The sequence below is a fragment of the Strix uralensis genome, chromosome 7 (assembly GCF_047716275.1).
Source record: "Strix uralensis isolate ZFMK-TIS-50842 chromosome 7, bStrUra1, whole genome shotgun sequence".
In the NCBI taxonomy this organism is placed as follows: Eukaryota; Metazoa; Chordata; class Aves; order Strigiformes; family Strigidae; genus Strix; species Strix uralensis.
Window position 1 is genome coordinate 25,525,660 of NC_133978.1, and position 20,645 is coordinate 25,546,304.

Sequence of the window (20,645 nt, forward strand, 5' to 3'; positions counted from 1 at the left end):
AAGTGCCTTGTTCTTTCCTGTCAGTGTACTAATTATATACCTAGCAAAGGTCAATGTACTTTCGAGTCAGTAAAGCCACTTTCAGGTCCAGATTTCAGACCTGAAAAAAGGTCAGAAGAAAGTGTGCTGAAATAATTAATTTCTGATTAAATTCTGAATTCAGAAAATTCACTCAGGCAAATTATTTGGAGAATTTTACTTATTGGTCTACTTTGAATTTATATTTTATTAAACTGCTAGTAACTTATACCTGAATATGGAACATTATGGAACAAGGTTTTAAAAATCTGTAGTATTACAGCCAAGAATTATTCTTGTCTCAATGAAATCTGTGACCACTTTGCAATCAATGGAATTTTTCTCCTCCAGCTGTTAAGCAGTCCAGGATTTTACCTTCTATGTAATAGTTGTAGCACTGTCACACTCCAGTACTTCCAGCTTAAAGATTTTTTTTCTCATTATAATGGGGTTTATACAAGAAGAAGGTGTAGTTCTTCATAGTTTGAGTGACAGTAGCTCAGAATTATTTTAATATCTGGCTGTAAGAAATCATCCATCTCTTGTTCAAGGTCTCAGCAAAGACTGCTTAATAAGCAAATCCACAAACATACGCTACCTGGGATTTGGAATAAAAATTTCTGTTCCTCTTCTGAGAAGGCACATGCTGGTGGGAAACAGGTAGTAGAGGTACCTTAACCAATACTGTGGTTATTAGAGACAATTATCATGCCGCTTCTATTTTGTCAAATTCAACTGATTTCAAATAATAGTTCTATATTGCCAGTACAGTGGGAGTTAAATCAGACCCAGCATAGAGGATACCTCCCTAGAGTAAAAATATGGCATTGATATCAGAATAGTCAGAAAGAAGTCTTTGAACTATGTGTATGTATGTTTGATTATAGCTGTAATTGTATGTTTGCCTATGCATGCACACTGAGGCTACTAGAGTTTTCCCTCAGGAACATGCGTTTTATGGTACTTATAAATTATTTGTTTTCTATATCTAAAAGGAGTGATTCTGCTACTTATCCAAGCTTTCTCTTTGCTGCTTAAACAAAAGTCCATTGTGCTATATCACAATTTGTGCATTCCTTTAGCTATGTGTAATCTTCAGCAACATTTAATCCCCTTTCCATTGCCACACAATCATCACTTCAGCAATTGCATTTGGTCTTCCTAGATGTTTATGCATATTGCTCATCTATATTCAAGGAAATATTCAAATGGCCTCACATATTTTCAAATCACTTGGGGATGTCTGTCTAGAAGCTGTCCTCCCTGAATTTCCCAAAAGAAGAATGCAGAGAAGATGATGCTTAATTTAACGTGTAATGAATTCCCATATTTCTTTCCACAAATAAAGGACTTGTCATTTTTTTATATCAGCTTTCAGCATTTTAACTAGTATCCAGCTTGCTGTACAAATGAATTTCAGCTGGATTGCTTTTAATCCAGAAGGGAGGAAGGGAGAGTTCTAGCCTCTGATATTTTGTGCACAGTCTACACATGCTATGTAAGGCCTGCTCCATGTAGTTCAGTTCTGAGATTACTTTTACTGATTTTTCTGGCTTTCTGTATCAAAATGCCACTACACATTATAATGGTCAGGAAAGTGAGTTTACAAATCTTAGCAGTTTTATGGTGAATATTGGTTGCATAGCAATTCCTGATGGCCTGTTTTTTGCATTGTCTTTCCTGATAGCAGTCATTCTCAGGAAGTTATTTCACAGCTATGGGTTTTTTCTTATTCAATGTAAAAGCTGCAAGTTATATGGGTAAAACATCCATTAACATTTTTTAAAACCATTTCAATCTGCCAAATCTGAATAGTAATATCATAAATGTACTGTTTTTGTAAATACAATCCAGTTTCATCAAACAGGCTAACTCAGAACATTGGCCAATATCCAATATTTAAGAGTTCATATCAATATTTTTCCCCGATTTTAACAGGAATTAAAGGTTCAGTCAAATAGAAAGAAGCCTGAAATATCTATGCCAAATCTGTTTCTGTTCTCCATTATTTGTCCCCACTTCATTTTGCTATATTTTTTGGCAGTCAAATGAGTGTATGATTTGAGGATTTATTATGTAATTAATTATATGCAATTAATTTGCTTCATTCCAGGAACCCCACATAAATTTGTGCTTCTTTATTATTTAATATACTTGATCAGATGTTGGAAATGAGCACCTGTTAGTCGTGAGTCCTCCAGGTTCTTAAATATATATGCTTGACTTCATGCAAGTGATTAATGTCTCTGATATCAGTGGTGATCTCATGTGTAAAGTTCAATATGCGTACATAAACACTGAAGGATTTAGAACACATGCAACCTCATTCAACACTTATAATGCTATCATTATGCCAATGAGAATTTTGTCTGAATAAGGAATAGACAGGATTTGCTTAATAAATGAAGACTTGGCAACATCTGAGAAACAGAAATACAAGTTGGTCAGCTTGTCTCCAGTCCAGGCTCTTGAGAGTGCAGAGTCAGTGGGCTAGAGTCATCTCTGGTGATTTTTCTGAGCAGCTGTTGAAAACCTTTTTCTTCTTCTGAATATTAAGTGCCACCTTCACCGGAAAGAGTATTCAAGCGCCTTTCCTAAGATGATTTTCAGAGTCAATTGAATTAAAGAATATGGCAGCTGTGAAGAAAGACTATTTTAGACTGTCCTGGAAAGCCTGATACTAAATTGGATTCCTGGTCCAAAATTTCTAGCCAACAAAACAAACTTTACTTTACATTTCCAATCAGAAGACAGGCAAATAATTTCTTATTTAGCTGACAAGGACAGGTCAAAGGTAAATTGTTCAACCTAAGAACTGTTTTCACACAGAAGTGAAGTCAGAGTTTTGCTCAAGAAGGATTTGTAAAAACTATTATAATTCCACTTTGAATGAAGTGTGAACCTCTGAAAACATGAAAATGCACTCTGTAAAGCAAAACATCACAGTGACCCATTACCAAATAACCTAAATAAATCAAAGACCAATCTAGTACAGTGTTCAAGGTTTTAAAGTCAGAAGTAAATTTTATGATCATCTAGTACTGCAGGTAGGCCATTCAGTTAACCACTTTAATGATTTGAAGGACTTCACAGAAGACTTTTATCCAAGGTTTTATCCTATTCATTCTGGTTTATTCCACAGCAGGGTAACAGTTGGATTGCCAAATGTGAGAAAACTTTTACATCTATCAGAATATGATTCTTGGAACTTGAAAACTAACAGGTACATTTTAAAGAGCTGTCGGTGAGAAAGAATAAGTGAGTGCTCCCAAGAAGAAAAAAATCTAATACAGAATCTATAAAATCAAGCTAGGAAAGAATTCCAGGGAAACAAAAAAAATACCTAGATCTGTGTATTCCTCATTATTGTTCCCATGGTCTCTGAATGCTAAGCAGACAAGAGTGAGAACGTCACCAGAGCAGAAAATATTTTTTAAAATAAATTATCCATATTATGAAAAAAAGAGAGGAATCATATTTCAGGGCAAAATGATAAAGATCTAAAAGAAAACTGGAGATAAAGGAAGCCAGTGAAGAAAAAATAAAGTACAGCAAGCTCAGCTGGAAAATACAGGACTCTGTGTGTGTATTGTGAGTAATGGCAGACTTGGATACATCTGACCTTAGCTGAAGAAAGGGGCTGCTCTTGGAGAAAGGCCCTCACAACTGAAGGGAGCTGATAGAGAAGATGGGGAGAACAAATCTAGGACTTAGACTGCAACATTTCAAAAGAGAAACGCCTTTCCTTGGTTAGCAGGCAAAGCCCAGCATATTTTGGCAACACTGAGAAATGAGTAATATGTCAGTAGTAAAGGTAATAATAAATCATTTTTATGACAGATTCATCCAAAGCTATTGTGCTGTCTGTGATTTTACTTTGATGCTTATATGTCGTAGAAGTATGCCTGAGATGCAGTTACTCTTATAAACATAGGCTGGTGATGTTCACTTTGTATTTCATGCACTTCAAGGGCTTGCAAGGTTAAGAAAAGCTTGCAGTTTTACCTAATGCAAGTACACACGTGAAATACAGTATCATCTTCTGTATCCACTTGAAGTCTATATAAGCACAAGGATTGCTGAATGGTTTTCAGGGGTTTGACTCATAACTCATTGCTGCAAAAAAGTGGTTTAAGCTTCTCCATTAGTGAAGTTTTGTGAGTGGTAGAGAAATGTCAGTCCATTTTTCCTTAACTAGACTCAGTTTACCAGAATTGTTATTGATATGGCTTAGCCATTATATTATATTCTGGGATTTCAAAATTCTCTGCACACATACTACTCTAAAATGTCTAATCATGCAGGTGTTACCCTTGTAGAGTAAGACAACATGATTATCCTTTGCCATATACTCATATTTTTAAGTTTTAGTCATAATGATAGTTATGTTTGATGACTTGGAATCTAGATTTTGTGTTAAAACAATAACACTAGAAAAGAAAATTTGAACAACCTTAAAGATAATTAATTGACTACTAAGAAACACCAGCTTTACACAAGTTTAGTCAGCCAAGAATTGAACACAGTTAATTAACAGTGCTCTGTCTTTTCTAGTCTTCAGGCTTGAATAAATTATTAGGACAAAACCTAAGCTGCAATTTCAGTTCTGCAAGGTTTTATTATAGCTCCAGCCCAACAAGGATTTAGGTTTAGATTTAAAGGAAAAAACCCCAAAAGATGTAAGTGGATATGAATAGCAAATCCAAAACTTGAATCCATGACCTTTCCTGTTCAAAGCCTCAGAAACCTGAACTCTCCAGTCATGTCCCTGATTGCTCTGCTCCTAGGGGCACCTATGCTTTTGCTTCTTAACAGCCCCAGCATTTTCAGGTATAAGCAAATAATTTCCCAGATCGTACTTATGTCCAGGTAGAATCTAGAAACTAGACAGATTATCACTCTTATTTCATAGGAGGCCTAGAAAATAGAGAATTTCTGAGCAACCCTCATACATATTAAGAGGCTGTATATTATTTTTTCTAAAATGTCATTGCAGCTGCTTTTATTTTTAAAATAGTGCTCAGATTTTATATAAAACCCTTGTAATTAGAGTACGTAGGCAGTGGTGTGCCAGAATCAAATCCCTACATCTCCCACCATCCATTAGTGTGCTAAAATCACTAGCCTGGGTGGATTTATGTCATCCTGCAGTATAAAACAGGAGATTTGTAGCACCAGGAAGAGAGAGTGTGATGTAGTGTACTGACTAGGATGCCCATTTAGAGAGGAGGACTCTTAAGACTCTGCTCCCTGCACTAAGCACTAGCTCTGTACTTTGTATCTAACAGCCAGCGGATGACAAATAACTTGGCTGTGAAAACATCAGTGTTCTCCTTCTTGGCTGAGTGGTTTTAATCCAATAGCTTGTAACAAGTAAGTAAATAACCTGTGGACACTGGCATGGACCCAAAGGCTGTCTCTGAGCTCTGGTCCTGGAACTGTACCTCAGTGGAAGGCAGAAGGAGAGGAGACTTGAGGAGATGCCTTCTGTGAAGCAAGAATATTGCCAATATTCCTAACTGAGAGTAATAAGGCAATAAAACCATAAGGAATCACTTCACCAATCACTGGGCTGCCAAATGCAAGACAAAACCAGGCACTGATAGCATCCATTTGGTGTTTGTTTTTGAAGCAAAGTGTTTGTTTTCATTTTAAATGAATGATGCTTAGTTAACCCTCTTCAGTCTCTAGATCATGGTGGAATCCATCTATAACCCTGTGTAAGGAACGTGTTCTCTTGAATGTGATGGGGTTTGAAAAAGATGGCAGCCTGCAGCGTTCCTCTTAGTGAGTTTCAGGAATGAACAAGAGATTGAGGTTTCATCTCTGAGGCACTTAATCAGGTGATGAATTCTGGGTTTTTGTATCCAGTTTGAAGACTGGATGTCTGGCACCATGGTGTTTAACTTGTATATAATTAAGTCCTGTATCATACCTAGTCTTTAGGTATATAGTTAGCTTCAGCTTCAGTGAACTGTTGATGTGCATATAGGGTTAATTGTTGATAAAAAAATACATATGTTTACATACTTCCTGAGCTGGGGATAGAGCACCTTGGCACTATCCTATCCTATGTGCTCTTTATGTAATTTTATGAATACCTATGATTGTATGTTTGTATGTATACACACACAAATATATAAATATATAAATGTGAAAAGCCCTACTCTGCTGAAATCAATGGCCATATTCCTTTCAGCAACAATAGAATGATGATCTGAATCTGTGTGCACTTTACTGCATTTTTTTGTCATGATTTACAAACTGTGAGCAATTATATTATACAGCTTTTTAATTTACTAGATTGTTTTTCTATTGTAAGAAGGTAATAAATTTTTCTAGAATGAAATACATTATTTGGTAAAGAGTACTAGTGGAAATTAGAATAAAGGTTCTAGTAACAACCTGACAAATTCAGTCAGAAATTAATCCAGTGTGAATTAGTTCAAAGAGAAGCTGAAATATAACGCTGACAATAACAGTGATTTTATATTGTGTGCTTTTATAGGAGATTTAAACACTAACTTCACCAAAAAAATGCATTTCAATAAATGTTCTGTGTCTTGGGAAATAGATGGCCAGTGAAACGCCTTGGATTTCTTGAGATTTTATGGCTGGATTGATGCAGGATTTTGTAGATGTTGTTAACCTAAAATATGTATGTGTTGAGTACCAGAGGAAGAATCAGGAATCAGCTCCCAATTCCATCACTTTTCAATTTCTTCCTTTGATTTGTTGTTGTTGATGTTGTTGTTGTTAATAATTTTACGCAAGTTTTCTTATGCCACTTTCTGCATCTTTAAGATAGGAATAGTAAATTCCTTCCCTTTGAAAAAAACTTTTTGAGACATGTAAGTAAAAAGTGCTATGCAAGAGCTTTGGATTATTATGGTAATTTAAGAGATAATGAATGTCATCCTACAAAATAACTCAGAAAGTGTTACATGGAATACTAAATGGTTTTTAATTTCTTGAGTTTGAATTGCTGTTCCGTTTCTAAGCCTAGACTGATGCTTTGTTTGAAACTTCTTTTGAAATAATTTCCACCTGTTTAAGCAGTTTTGACTTTGCTGCAGACATGGCACAATAGTTGCATTATAGTGAGTTAGACTGCTTGTCAAATGTAAAACCTAGATTTTCATTTCCTTACATCTTGCTGCTAATGCTGTTCAACTACCCATCAGTTAGATGATTTCCTGTCACAAAAATGGCAGCTGACATGTCTGCCAATCAGTTTTGTTCCAAGTTTAAGAAATTAGATTCAATTTTAGGCACTATTTTAAGAAAATTAACTATTTCATGAAATACAAAAAAGCAAACAAAATATTTTTTTGTTTTGTGCAGTTCCCATTTTATAACTTGTATAACAATTCGCAAATTCTCTGAATACTGGACACAGTGTAGAACAGAAGCACACCTGAGCTATAACATCATGTTCCCTTGTGAACATCAGGAAGAGCAGACTTCTCCCATGAACACATGAAAAAGACTTGGAGATGTGCTACATTTGGGTGCATAGTGCACCTAGTTGTAGAAATATCTCCTCTGCTTCTTTCTCCTTTGGCTGGACTGATTAGAGCCAATAAATAGATGTGTATGCAGTCCCAGTTGCAGTATTTAGACCAAAACGAAAACCTTGTATTGATTCTGCAATCCTCAGATGAATTGCACTCTAAGATAAATTTTCAGATGATCTCATACATTTTAGAATTCCGAAGGGAAACATTCTGTTAGTATGCTTTCACCTGTTTTCCAATGATAGCTACATCTTAATCTGATTTAGGTTTAACACATTTGATAAGTGGATGAAAGGCAAGCTGAATGCTTAGACTTAAATGAAGAAAAACAGGAGGTTATGCCATCATTTTCCATTAAGAACATTTACAATTAAACTTTGTGCATATGGATTTAATTGTGAAATCCGTAGTGGGTGTAATAAACAAGCTTTAGTCACATTAAGACTGAACTGTTCTTAAAAAAATTCAAGCTCAATCTCTGCAAAATGCATTGTTATATTTTAAAAGAGAAGAAATGTAAAATACTCAGAGATTTTATGTCTGCTGTTAAAAGAAACCATAAAATTATTCATAATTACAGTTTTGTGCATTGAAGTGTCCACCAAAAGCTAAAGAAGAATATTTAAGCCTGCAGTAGTCAGACTGGCAAGTTTATCTGCTGTTACTGCACTGGATTCATAATATGTACTGTGATATTTTGATTATGTTCTTTTATCCAAACATGACTGAAACCACCTTTTCTGGGATTTAAGGGGAAGAAAGAGAGATATTTAACATCACCAAATGGATCTGCAGTATCTAGTTGAACAACAGAGAAAATACATCAAAAATCTTAAATTATTGCTTAACAAAGAACACTGACAGACCTGATAAAAGAAATAGAAGATTCTATTTTGATTATGTTTCAAGAAACATTGCTATCACTTTATGCTGCAAACTGTTTTTATAATGTAGCAAAAATAGTCTCTTCGAAAGTAGTGTGAAATTCAACAAGAACTTAACTCTTTTAGTCTTCTTGGTTTTTATTGCTTCTAGGGGTAAGAAGATTGGACATGATATAGATTTTTTGATCACCAATCCAGGACCAAGAGAAGATGATGAACTTCTGCATAAAGTTGTTGACTTATTGAAAAAGCAGGTATGAACTGAATAACATTTGGCCGAAAAAAGACATATTCTGACAGCACTGAATTAAGCCTACATAGTGACTGAAGAATGTTGATCCTTTTTACAGATGACTGCAATATTTTGAAATGGAATATTACTCTATTTGGTTATTAATCACAATGATCTAGGTGCATCCTCCATCTCTGAATGCTAAAGTTGAAGGTTATATCAGAAGTATCAGAAGTACATTCTGTTATACTTTACCCTAAGGATATGCAGCTAGTCAGAGGTCAGAAATCAAGCTAGGTGGAGTTTTGAGTGACACAGCAAAACTGTTCTTACACTTTGAAACAAAACTGTATTTGTTTAATTTCTGCTTGAGATGGGAGTAGGTTCTCTCAAGAGGAAATACTTCAGGGAGCTCCAGCTTTAAGCATAGTAGATTTAGGTGACCTCATGGTGTGAGATGAGCAAATCTGAAAGCTTAGGTACCAAAGCCCTGGAATTCTGGCTTCCTTTCAGCCCACAGATTAGCGTTTTTCCTGACTTCCATGGCAATATTGTCAAAATTGACAGAGTCTTCCATGATATCTGGGTTTGGGAAAACGCACACGTTTTACAGAGGAATTGTTCATCTAAGGGTTTTGGTTTTTTTCCTATTCAGCTTTCTTCAGTTTCAAGCAGCTTTAAAGCTGAAAGAGTCTGAATTATAACAGGTGCAGGTACCTCAAAACATTCCTGAGTCAGAAATATATTATGTTGGGAATAATAAGCTTTTGTTTCTTCTTCTACCTTTCTAGCCAGCTAAGATATTTTTCAACATTTACTACCTGTACTGTTCAAAGAAATCGAGTACATTTCAACAGGTAAAAGGCCAACACTCTGTCTGGGGTGAATCACCAAATGGCCCACTGCTAGGTGAAGTCAGCTTTCAGTGCAGATAGCCCGGAAAGAATGCTTTTGAATCGATTTTTCAACTATGTACTTTAATTAATGTATAACAGGTTAACATGTGAAAGACATTGAAAACGTCCAACCAGATAAAAGCTTATCTGACTGTATAAAGTTATCTGTTTCTAGTTGGTCAAAACCTTTCAACTGGCTTTAATGGCAGGGCTTCAAACTTTTTTTTTCCTGGTAAAAATACGACCTTAGCTGAATTCCTCTTCCTTCAGTTGACTTTTGGCCTTTGAAATGTTAATAGGTTGTTATTAATTTTTTAGACTTCTGTGACTTCCATCCTAATTCTGTACAGAAAGTTTATGTATTGAAGTAGATTGCTAGCACGTATAATTTATCATACTGCAGTGAAAAGCAACAAAGCTGTGGCAATTAATGAGTGCTGAGGAGCTACTCTATTTTTATTTTTTTATTATTTATGTAAAGTTCCTTTCTCAGTCATTCTACTCTGCTTATTCTCAGAAAAGTTTCATTTCTTCTTGGAAGCTGCCCTTTTACCTTCTTAAGCAGACTTGAACCTCTAGGAAGCCATGTGTGGGTCCTCCAAAAATCATACTTATTATGACATGGCAGAAGGGAAAATTGATGACAGACTGAGGCTAGAGCCTGCCCCAAGTGCAGCCTTTCATTCCTTCTCCCATTACATCACACTCCACTGACATTAATGACAACAATGGCTATGATCTGAGAAGTCTGGCAACTGCTGAAGTTTTTCAGATCACTCTGAGCTGCTTTCATTAAATGGAATTGAAAGGAAAGAAATAGAAAATAAATTGTTCTTGCTGATTATTTTTTAAGGATAAAATTTGGCAGAAGAGAGTGCAGGAAGAGTATGGGAGGTCAAAGGTGGCCAAGAGTTTGATGAAAAGATTTAGGATTCCTCTAGGAATCCCAGGATGAAGAAAATGTCAGAAGGGGAGATGCACAGTGGCTGTAGAAACAAAACCCAAACAAGCTGAGGGATTATTTAAAGCTATGGACAAGTATTTTCTGTGTTCTGTTTGTCCTCCAGAATTTTTATGGCTTATACTACTAGCTATACTGTCTCTCTTCCGTGGCAGTTGTAATATACAGGCTTTTACTGGCACTATTGAAAAATAAGCTGCCAGCAAAATCAAAATGCAAAAAAGAGAGAGGAATTATGCTCCCCTTGCCTTTTTATTACCTTTGATTTCCAAGGGGGAGGGGAGGACACAAAAAAACCCCCAAACCTAAAGCACTTTTATAATTTTTGACAGTACACCTGTCGTCTACTTCACAGCTTTCCACTTTTGTGCTACTGCTTCAAAGCCCAGATTCATCAAAGAACATCACTGAGGTCACAATGTTGACTTCCTTTCAGCAGCTCTTAGTGAAGAATTCTGCAATGTTTAACTTCTAAACTGTGGACCTCAGTCTTATTTAAATAGTTTAAAAGGGCCTTTTTCTTAGCTGAAAATTTTAATGTAACAAGATCCTTCCATTGAAAGCTGTTGAAAACTAAGTGGTTAAATCAACAGCGTCATGGTCTTTGATGCAGTATCAGCAGGGATAAATGGGCTGAGGAACAGAGAACACAAAAGTCTCCATTGAGCTTCAAAGTAGGGTGGCAAAACGGAAAAGCTGCAATGCAGTACACAGGTTATGGTTTTAATGGTTCCAAAAAGCTTCATAAAGAAAGTAAGAAACTGCTTCTGTGGGTTAGAACTTGGAAGTCTGTGGGCAAACAGGCTGAGCCATCTGTGTCGATGCAGTTTCATTCACATACTGTGCAAAGACATTTTCATTTTTTGGTAAAAACCTATAGAGCTATATTTAGCACTGTTCCTGTTATATATGTACTTTCAACAAAGGAAGAGATACCATTACTACAGGCATTCCTGCACTCTACTTTTTCCCTTTGTATTCATGTAAGTATAATGTTGCATTTTTCTTTTGGCTTTTAGAAAAATGATGAATGTAGATGTCTATCAGTGCTTACTTATTTTAGTATATTCGTGGTCTGGTTTAGACTCTATTATTTACCCTTGCTGAGGTGAACAGGTCAGGAAGGGGGAAGGCTTGATGTCCCATTAAGGTGGATAGTGAGGAATAAGTAAACTGGTCTCATTTTTTCATTGCTGGAAACAGTTTTTTGTAAACAGGGTTCACAGAACAGTAGCACATTCATTATTGAGTGACAGCTGGATTTTAGCAGCTACAAAACCTGTTTCTAAGACAAGATACAGGAACAGTTAAGAGGCTGGAACAAAGAGCTTATTTTTTTCAGATGAATGCTCTGCCCATAAGGATGTAAAGCTCCTTTGTGAACACATATTGTCTCACCTTTTGACTCAATGCATTATGAATTTTTTGTTGCATTCTGGCTTCAGCAGGAGCTGAGGACATTTTTACCTAAAATAGACTCTTGCATGGTGGTTGGAGCATTGGACATGAGAGATCATGGCTTAGATGACTTTAGACAGAGGATGGGGCTGAGTCTGTCTTGCTTGCGAGGTTATTGCACAAGCTAGGCAAAAGTGTTCCGTTTCCTGCTATGTTTTAAGTGAAGGCCCAGGCAACAGTAGCATTGTCATGACATCTGATCTTTCTGGTGTGTATGTATGTAAGCACGTATGTATATGTCCCTGTCTCTCTGTCTGTCTGTCTATCTATCTATCAGTATATCTTGCTCACCAGTGCAAATGCTTATGGTATAGAGAGCGGGAAGCATCTTCATTCCTGAACTCCATTGCTGTCAAAACCAGGCTGTTCAGGACATGCTCAGAATTAGACCATTCTGATGAAATCGGGACCAAGGCAGCTGCATGGTTATGCAGCAGCTGCAAAGTTTTGTATTGGTGATCAAGCTTTTGATGAAATTTGCTACTGATCCCTCACCATAAGAGGCCTGACTGCTCCCAGGCATCAGTTCCTTGAGCTGTTCCACTTTATAGAATTCCATTGGTCTCACCTAGGTAGTTTTGCCTGAACTAACATGCCTGCATCCTATTTTGGATTAGCTATAGCTATTTCACTGAAAAAAAAAAGAATCCAGTTTCATTTTGTTAACCATCTTAGAAGGAAATTAAGAGTAACAACATATATACTTTTCAGAAGAACATACTGGATTACATTTTCAGGTGGTATAAAATGGTCCTACTTAGGTTTAACAGAATTAATCCATCTACCAACAATTATGAATAATGACAGTTTGTAACATTAAAAATAGGATAGGATTTCATTTAATTAAAAATGTAAAAGAGTGCCAATGACCATTTTTCAGCTATTGATTACATATTTTTCTGAAAATTCACTCTTTTCCTCAGTTTGACCATGGATTTACTCCAGTATCAATGCTATTGATGTGCCAGCACTCAGTCTATTTAAGTACAAGTGCATAATCATTCTAAAAAGGGAAAATTGTTGTGAATGTTAGCATAACTGCCCTAAAAAATACATTTGGTTTTGATCGTGTTGTAAATGTGACAAATGAAAATACCCACATTTTAAAACTTGATTGTTAAACAAGGTCTACAGCACTTTATGGTGTATAGATCAAGCTGAAATTTGCAAAGAACTGCAGATTCCCTGACACAGAGTAATGAGAAGGCTGCTGTTTTGCAGCTAGCAGTAGCCAAAACTTCCCACAGTTTTCATAGCTGACTGCTCCTTCAGGCAATACTTTTTCAAAATGTACAGAAGTGTTATTTCAACTTTACTTTATGGGGTGATGGTGATGTACAGTGCCTAATCAAATTAGGTTAATTGGAAACATTATCCCAATGGACATGATCTAGGCTTTGGCTCCTATTTAAAGGTGATATCCTGGCTTTGAACCTATTGGGTTTCAACTGCTTATTGAACTCAGCACTTGTGTAATTATTGCCTAATTGCACTTTTTTTAAGTGAAGTAGATATTTACAGTGGTCTACATCCTCTCATGCTCTTTTTATTAGCTTTAGAAATTATCCAGCCAACAAACCATGAAAAAACACTATAGAATGACCCACAGAGAGATATTTTTCTAGTCACACTTGCTAACTGTGGCCAACTGCAAATACTTAAAATCTATTCAGGTAGAAGACACGGCCTAGTCAGCAAAGGAAAACAGCGGCAGGAAGTCTCCAATAATCATTTGTTGTAACTTCTTCGTGATTGCTTGATGTTACATCTCATGGACCCCAGGGAGTGTTCCCTTGAAGTTCCTAAATATGAAAATAGAATGAGAAAAAAAAGAGAGAAGGCACCCATCTTTAAACTCTGTGGTTTAACAGGCAGAATTTGAACTCTTCAAGCAGCTGAAAGATCTCAGAAGGAGGACCTTTAGTAGGTGTCCAGGATGACTTTAGGTAAAGAGAATTTCTTCATTTTCAATGTGGGCAATACAGCAAAGGACTGACATGTCAAGTTTACCCTGTTTTCATTTACAACTATATATTTCTGTAATGAGTAGCAAGCTGGAAAAAATGACTTTGAAAACTAGGTAAAGCTGATGCAGAAGAGATCATCTATAAGATGATAACATAGCTAAGTGTTAGAATGAAAATATTGATGAAGCAGGGGATACAGTGTATCACTAAAAGTTAAAAATTAACATCTTTAAAGGCCTGAACATTTTATATCGAGGCCATTTTATCCATTACAGACGTACAGGTAATATATAATAATATCTCCTCAAGAGCTTACAGGCTAAAAATCCAAGTATGGGATACTGGTGGCCATGTGCAACTGTCCCCAGATCTCACTGAGACAAAACACTCCCTAGATGCTTGTCTGCTTGCCCATGAAGATAGAAACCACTGCAGGCTGTGATATCTTGCTGGATTTCTCAAGCGATCACAAACAAAAATCGTACTAAGACTCCCCACCTACAGTAGGAATTCCATTCCTTTTGTAGTCCATCTAAAGATGGGCTTTATTTCCTGATTTCTTGCACCAAAACTGAGTTTTCACTTCAATTGAAGAGGGCACAAACACTAATAGAACCTGTGGCAAATGTGCAAAACTGGTAATCTGAGCACAGTGGCTACAAACAGCATATAGGTACTGGAAATGTAGGTACTCAGAACTATAAAATAAGGCTTTACCAAAACTTAATCAAGTTAGGTCTCTGCCTAGGGAAATAAATTATTTAGATTTGCTCTAGGATATGCTATGTAATGCCCCAAATCTCAAAGAGCAAAAAGGAAAATGAAGCAAAAGATGAGAAAGCACCGATGAAGTAGCTAGAAGATTTTTATAGAGAATGGGAAGAATGTCAGTGCTTAATAAAAGCTTGAAGTCATCAATTACTGGTCAACGATCAATGAGATTAAAAGCATTTTTTAGCATTAAAAGCAACAAAATTAACCTGAAGGCAGGCACAGTTTCATCAAAAAGAGTGAGATAATAAGCAGTTATGCATTAACATTCAGCAGCTGTTTTGAGTCTATATTTGGAAATAGCAAGCATCAATGCTTTGTGATGTGGGGGTAAAATGAAGAAAAAATTACTATCTCTTTTAAAGATGGATTTAGACAGAGCACCTGCTAAAATTAAGCATTTTCAAATTGGCAGCCTTGGAAACTAGTAATCTAGGAGAATGAGCTATGTAAGGAGTTTTCTCATATTAGTTTATAATAAATCTTCAAAATCAGAAAAAATTCCAAACCAAGTGAAAGAATGTCAATGCAAGTCAAATAGTTATCATTAAAAAGGTTTTCCCAGTGACCCATAAAATCACCTGTGACTGTTTCCAAGTAAAATAACAGGATTGTTAATTTGGAACTATCATCAACAGAAACCTGGAGGCTGAAAATATAGTAATACCTATCAGTTTCTTCATGGAAATAATATCTTAAGTGTTTTTGTTATGCTTTTTTTGTCAGAATTATAGCTCTGAGTGATAAAAGTAATTTTATTGCCGTAAAGTATTCTCTAAGGTATTTAACATATTATCATGTAAAGTTACCATACTTGCACTGTATAAAAGAAATAATCAAAACCTGATGTTTAATATGGAGATATTCTTCCAAAATCAGTTCATTGTCACCTGTGTTCATAAGAAGTCTGACATGGAGACCATTGTAGACACTTCTATACACTCTCAGTTCAATATTGCAATTTTAAAAAAACCCAAACCACAAAACTAGTATGATTCTTTACCATATGTTAAGGGATATGTTAACTAAAACTCAGGAGGCATTCTTGACCGTGCTTTTTATGGTGAGACTAGTACAAGAATTCCTAGTCCAGAGGAAGGAGAATGTGTAAACATTTGAGGGCCTTCAAAGGAGAGACAAAAAATTGATCCAAGGACCTAAAGAAATCCTGACAATGGAAATTTTAAGAAACTGAGTCTATGCATCTAATCAGTGAGAAATCTGAGAAGTGGGTTTGATCAATGTGTAGGTTGAAGAAACATAAAAGGAGATATGAAAAAACATGATAGTTGTAGGCTTGTTGATCTTGAAGATGAAAGCTAATGAGCTGATCTAGTCAGAACATGAAGTTCAGCTTAGTAGTTTTCCTTCTAGTAATAACAATTAAACACTCAATAGACTATGAAGAAAGTGGTATATGCACTATTGTTTCTAACCTTTATAACAAAGTTAAATTTCTTTTGCAAAGGCAAATCTCAGAAGTCTCTACTTTCTGTGAAAGCAGGAGCTCAGAGACAGCAGTCACAATGCCCTCCTATATTTTATGAATCTATAAAAGATAAATTAAGGGTGAGTTTACCAGGACTTGGGCACACATCTAAGTTTTTTCGTTGTGTGGAACCACTCTCAGAAAGTGGAATCTTTTTGCCAGCTGAGCCCTCCTGCTAGAGATGGCTTCAGTGACACTGAGCATTGTTGTATTATTATGTATCAAGTTCCATTTCTATTCTGAAGACTCAGGGATGACTGAAGGAAGCAGTGTGATGGACAATATCTGTTTTATTTATTTGTTATTGCGTATTTGACATTTTGTGTTCTTTAAAAAGGACGTGCTGGGCAAGCAGAGAGAGGGAGGCTGCTCCTTGTCTTGTCCCAGGTGCTGGGTAGTGAGAAGTTTTCTGGCTGTTGAGGGGGTATTGCACTTTACCTGAGGAGAGCTGAACATGCAGAGCTCTAAGAAGCTTTGGCAGTGCAGGGTAAGTCTGAGATGTCCAGGAAATCAGTAGCCTTGGAAGCTGCCTAGAAATGCAAAGAACAGGCACAAAGACAGACCTGAGGAAAGACAGAAAGATGCTTTTCCTAAGGCCCTAGAGGGGATAGTGCAGAGTTTACTGCAACCCTAGGAGCCATTGAAAGGTTTCTGGCTACAGAGTAAGGCTGGAAGAAAGCACTACCTCTTTCCACCCAGCCCCTCCTACAGTGCTGGATTAGAAGGAATTAATTTACAATGCTCTATTACTTCCATTTTTCTCACTCTGAATGTTCTTTATTATAAAATGAAAATCTTGTTTATGCTTTAATAAAATCTGGCTCTTGAGGTTCAATAGTTTTTTGGTGCATTCCCTTCAAATGAAAGGCATGGGCAGAGCCATTCCACATCTGGAGACTCCAGACCTTGTCACAAGGAAATCTCACACAACAGACAGGAATCTGTCAGAAAGACTGTGCTCTGGACTTATCTGTTTTTCTAGATGTCTGCCATGTGGGAAAGCATTAATCTCTACTCAGAAATTTCTGTTGACATTAACTACAAAAGGCTTAGGAGGAAAGGATGGAGGGGAAAATTTGCAAATATTGTCTCCTTAGTACAGAGCAGGACATTGCCACTATCAGATGACTTACCACTGCAGATTTCTCTCAAAGGATCTGGTAATATTTTTCTAAAAGTTGCAGCTGTTTCTTTTCTCTGCTTAGCCCAGATTGGGCCTGGCACAGTTCTGTGTTTGCTGAAACTGCGTTTTACATGAATGTTTTAAAACAACTGTCTAGAAACTCTGGAATTACAGTAAAACCACTCCAGCAATTCAATGTGAGCAATGTCTTCTCTTTAGGGCTTACTCCTATATTGTGATATCATTGAATCAACATTTGTAAAAGAACAGCTACCAAGCAGAAAAGTTGATGCCATGGATAATTTTCAGAAGTGTTTTGCAATTTTAAAATTATATCAGCCAAGAGTAAACAACAGCAGTTACAACACGTCAAAAAACTTTGATATGGCAGAAGTCAAAGACTGGAAGGCAATACGTGTAGATCTCGTCATAACCCCCTTTGAGCAATATGCATATGCTCTGTTGGGCTGGACAGGCTCCAGGGTAAGTAACCACAACAGTCTGTTTTCTTAGCATTGCTAACCTATTTTTACTATTACAGGACCATTCAGGGTTCATGGATTTTAAAAAAATGTTCCTTCTCTCCACACATCACATTTCATGCTGTCATCCACCTGTGATCATGCGTTGGAGCTGATGAAGTCATCACTGACATTTATGGATGTGTCTCTAGAGGAGTTAACATCTGTTTTCCTTGAAGCTTAGTGATTAGGTTCGTGGACTTAAGAGCTAGATTTTCAGTCAGTTGCACTGTCTTTTTACATCATACTAGTGTTAACAAGTAATTTAAATGGTTACTGAGTAGAGACATGCCACAGAATTTTACAGGAAATTAAACATTTGAGGAAGAGGTGTTCTGAATTGGAACTTTGTTTTGTTGGAAATTGAAAACTATTTGACATCTTTCTTTTTGGATTAGATAAAATTACATAAAATGAGTGTTCTAAACTGTAAAAAAATGGAAAATTTTAAAATTTGACATTATTTTTGAACTAGAATAAAATCTGTTTTGATATTTTAAGTTAAGAAAACTTCAAATGATAGCTACTTTCACAGTAGACACTGTAGTCAGTGGCTATAATATAAAATAGTACAGTATTTTCAAAATAATAAACTCTCTCTAAATGCAAACTCAGAACTCAATTGATTTATCTCTCTCCAGACAGAATTATTTTTAATCTGTTCTACATGCTTGCCTTCTGATGTTCATTTTCTTAGGGAGTGATTACATGGTATAATGGAGTGCTTCTGGGCCTGCTCTGAATGATCTTTTTGATGTGCTAGAAGCAGTACAGGTGCATTGCCACTCTGTTCTACTGAGGTTAATTGGAAGCAGGATGTTTTAGAGGAGAGAGAATGTTACAATTGATGTGTTCTCCTGCTAAGCTGATGAGTTACTTCAGTCACTTTTCTTTTTTGAGATAACAAAATGTATTTATTTGGACCTTGGATTAAGTTCTGCAGACTTTGGGGTTCTTCTTATCCTGGAAGTGTTTGGCTACTTAAAAGCCCTTCTCTCAACTCTGTAGGTGGGTGTCTACACTAAAAATGCACTTTGTGAGGCCCTTTGGTTGAGTAGGCAATGGCTCCATCTTTCTCTGTCTCACTCATCTCCTACTCCCTGTTGAGATAGTTCACCTACAGACTGTGGGAGCCCATCACAGGTTATACATAAGCTTACTTTCTCATACAGTGCTCAACTATTCTCAGACTAACCAGTTGAAATGATGGACCATTGCCTCTCAAAACACTGTCCTTCCAGATGATCCATTTTTTCAGCCTATTGTCTTTTAATAGAGGTAATTTTAACATGTTCATTTATTGTTTGGTTTGGTGTTGGAGCTCTTATACAAAGGATAACACTTTTGATTTGTCAGAATTGCTCATATTTGCTATATCTTTTACAGCAATTTGGACGTGATTTGCGGAGGTATGCTACTCATGAAAAGAAGATGATATTGGATAACCATGCCTTATATGACAGGAGAGAGGTACTGTTTAATCTCAGAAATAAAGCTATCATGTTTTTATTTCTGAGCATGCATTTTCAGTTCATTTTTGATATTCAAGTATATAAACTATTTTAGCTTGATTTTCTATCTATTATGTGGTAAAACAGTCCCACCTTCACAAGATTTAGTTTCACTGACAGAGCTTGATTAAATCTGAACAAGTAATCCAGAAATCTTTTTTGACTTTGCTAAGGTAATTTCTGAAATTTAACAAGAAACATATATTAGACAATGGTGTTTGGAAGGAATTGTGCAGCTTTCACAAAACTGAGAAAAACTCATCTGCAAGTATTTGAAAAAAGTATTTTACTGTCCCATTTCAGAATAAAAGTTCATTTCTGTGTCACAGGCACAATTGCAACAGGGATCATGCTGACGTTTCAAAGGAAGAAAGGATATTGAGTGGTACAGGCTCAACTAGAAGGCCTGAGGAAGTTTTTGTAGGGTATGATACTATGTGGAGATCAGGGATTGTCTTATTTTTAAAGCCCTTCATTCAGAAGTCTATGTGCAGTTCTGTTTAGTCAGTCTTGGAAGTAATTGGTAGTATTTCTGGTCTAAATGCTCTTGGCTGCAGTTATACTGTTCTCTGCATTTATCTGGCTTAATATCTGTATTTGTACTAGGCCATTTTAATAATAAGCAAAAATCAATATTGAAGATGTTTATTGATGTTGCTATAGGGGAAGGCAAAAGTACCATGTCAAGATTTTACATTAATCTTTCCTATATATTCCTTTTAGAATGGAGATTGCTTTTAGCATCTCTGCTTACATGCAGTATTGTCTCATTGTTTGTGAGACACAGCAATGATCTAAGCCCTCACTCCATTTCAGCTGTCTCTGTATGTGCTTGTCAGGCTCAGATGCTATAGCATCCTTAGTTCACATAGAAACCTGGGGAAATGATCAGACTAATGAACCGTTTAGTCAAATATCCTGTCTCCAACAATCATCAATACTGGATGCTTCAGAAGAAAATATACAATCACATCATAGATAAATATGCTATCAAATATCTAAGGGGGGAAGTTTCTTCATGAACTCAGGGATGATGTCAGTGTCTTTCTGCCTGTCTTATATATTTTGAAAGCATTCAAAACGTAAACTCTTTGCCTCAACATAATATAGCAAATGTTATTATTTGCAAGTTAATATGCGCTCTGTTAATTAGCTTTTTGGGTGTAACAGATAACTGCACTAGGGAAATACAAAAAAGATAAGCAATGCCAGTGTTATTTTTTGCATGCAGCAAAATTTGCCTGCCTGGTGTAGAAGTATCTGTCGTTATATCTGCTGCTTTTACCCAGAACCTTGA

General features: G+C 36.2%; 1 protein-coding gene across 5 annotated transcripts in view; it reads left to right on the plus strand.

Annotated features, from left to right (window-relative positions):
• The window catches only part of DNTT (DNA nucleotidylexotransferase), a 127,726-nt gene that overhangs the window by 78,494 nt on the left and 28,587 nt on the right, over positions 1-20,645 (plus strand). For all 5 annotated transcript variants that reach the window (XM_074875008.1, XM_074875010.1, XM_074875009.1 and 2 more), the window contains 3 exons: positions 8,571-8,673; positions 17,536-17,799; positions 19,224-19,307. In XM_074875008.1, coding sequence (XP_074731109.1) covers positions 8,571-8,673; positions 17,536-17,799; positions 19,224-19,307 — 451 coding nt within the window. The remainder of the gene's footprint in view (positions 1-8,570; positions 8,674-17,535; positions 17,800-19,223; positions 19,308-20,645) is intronic.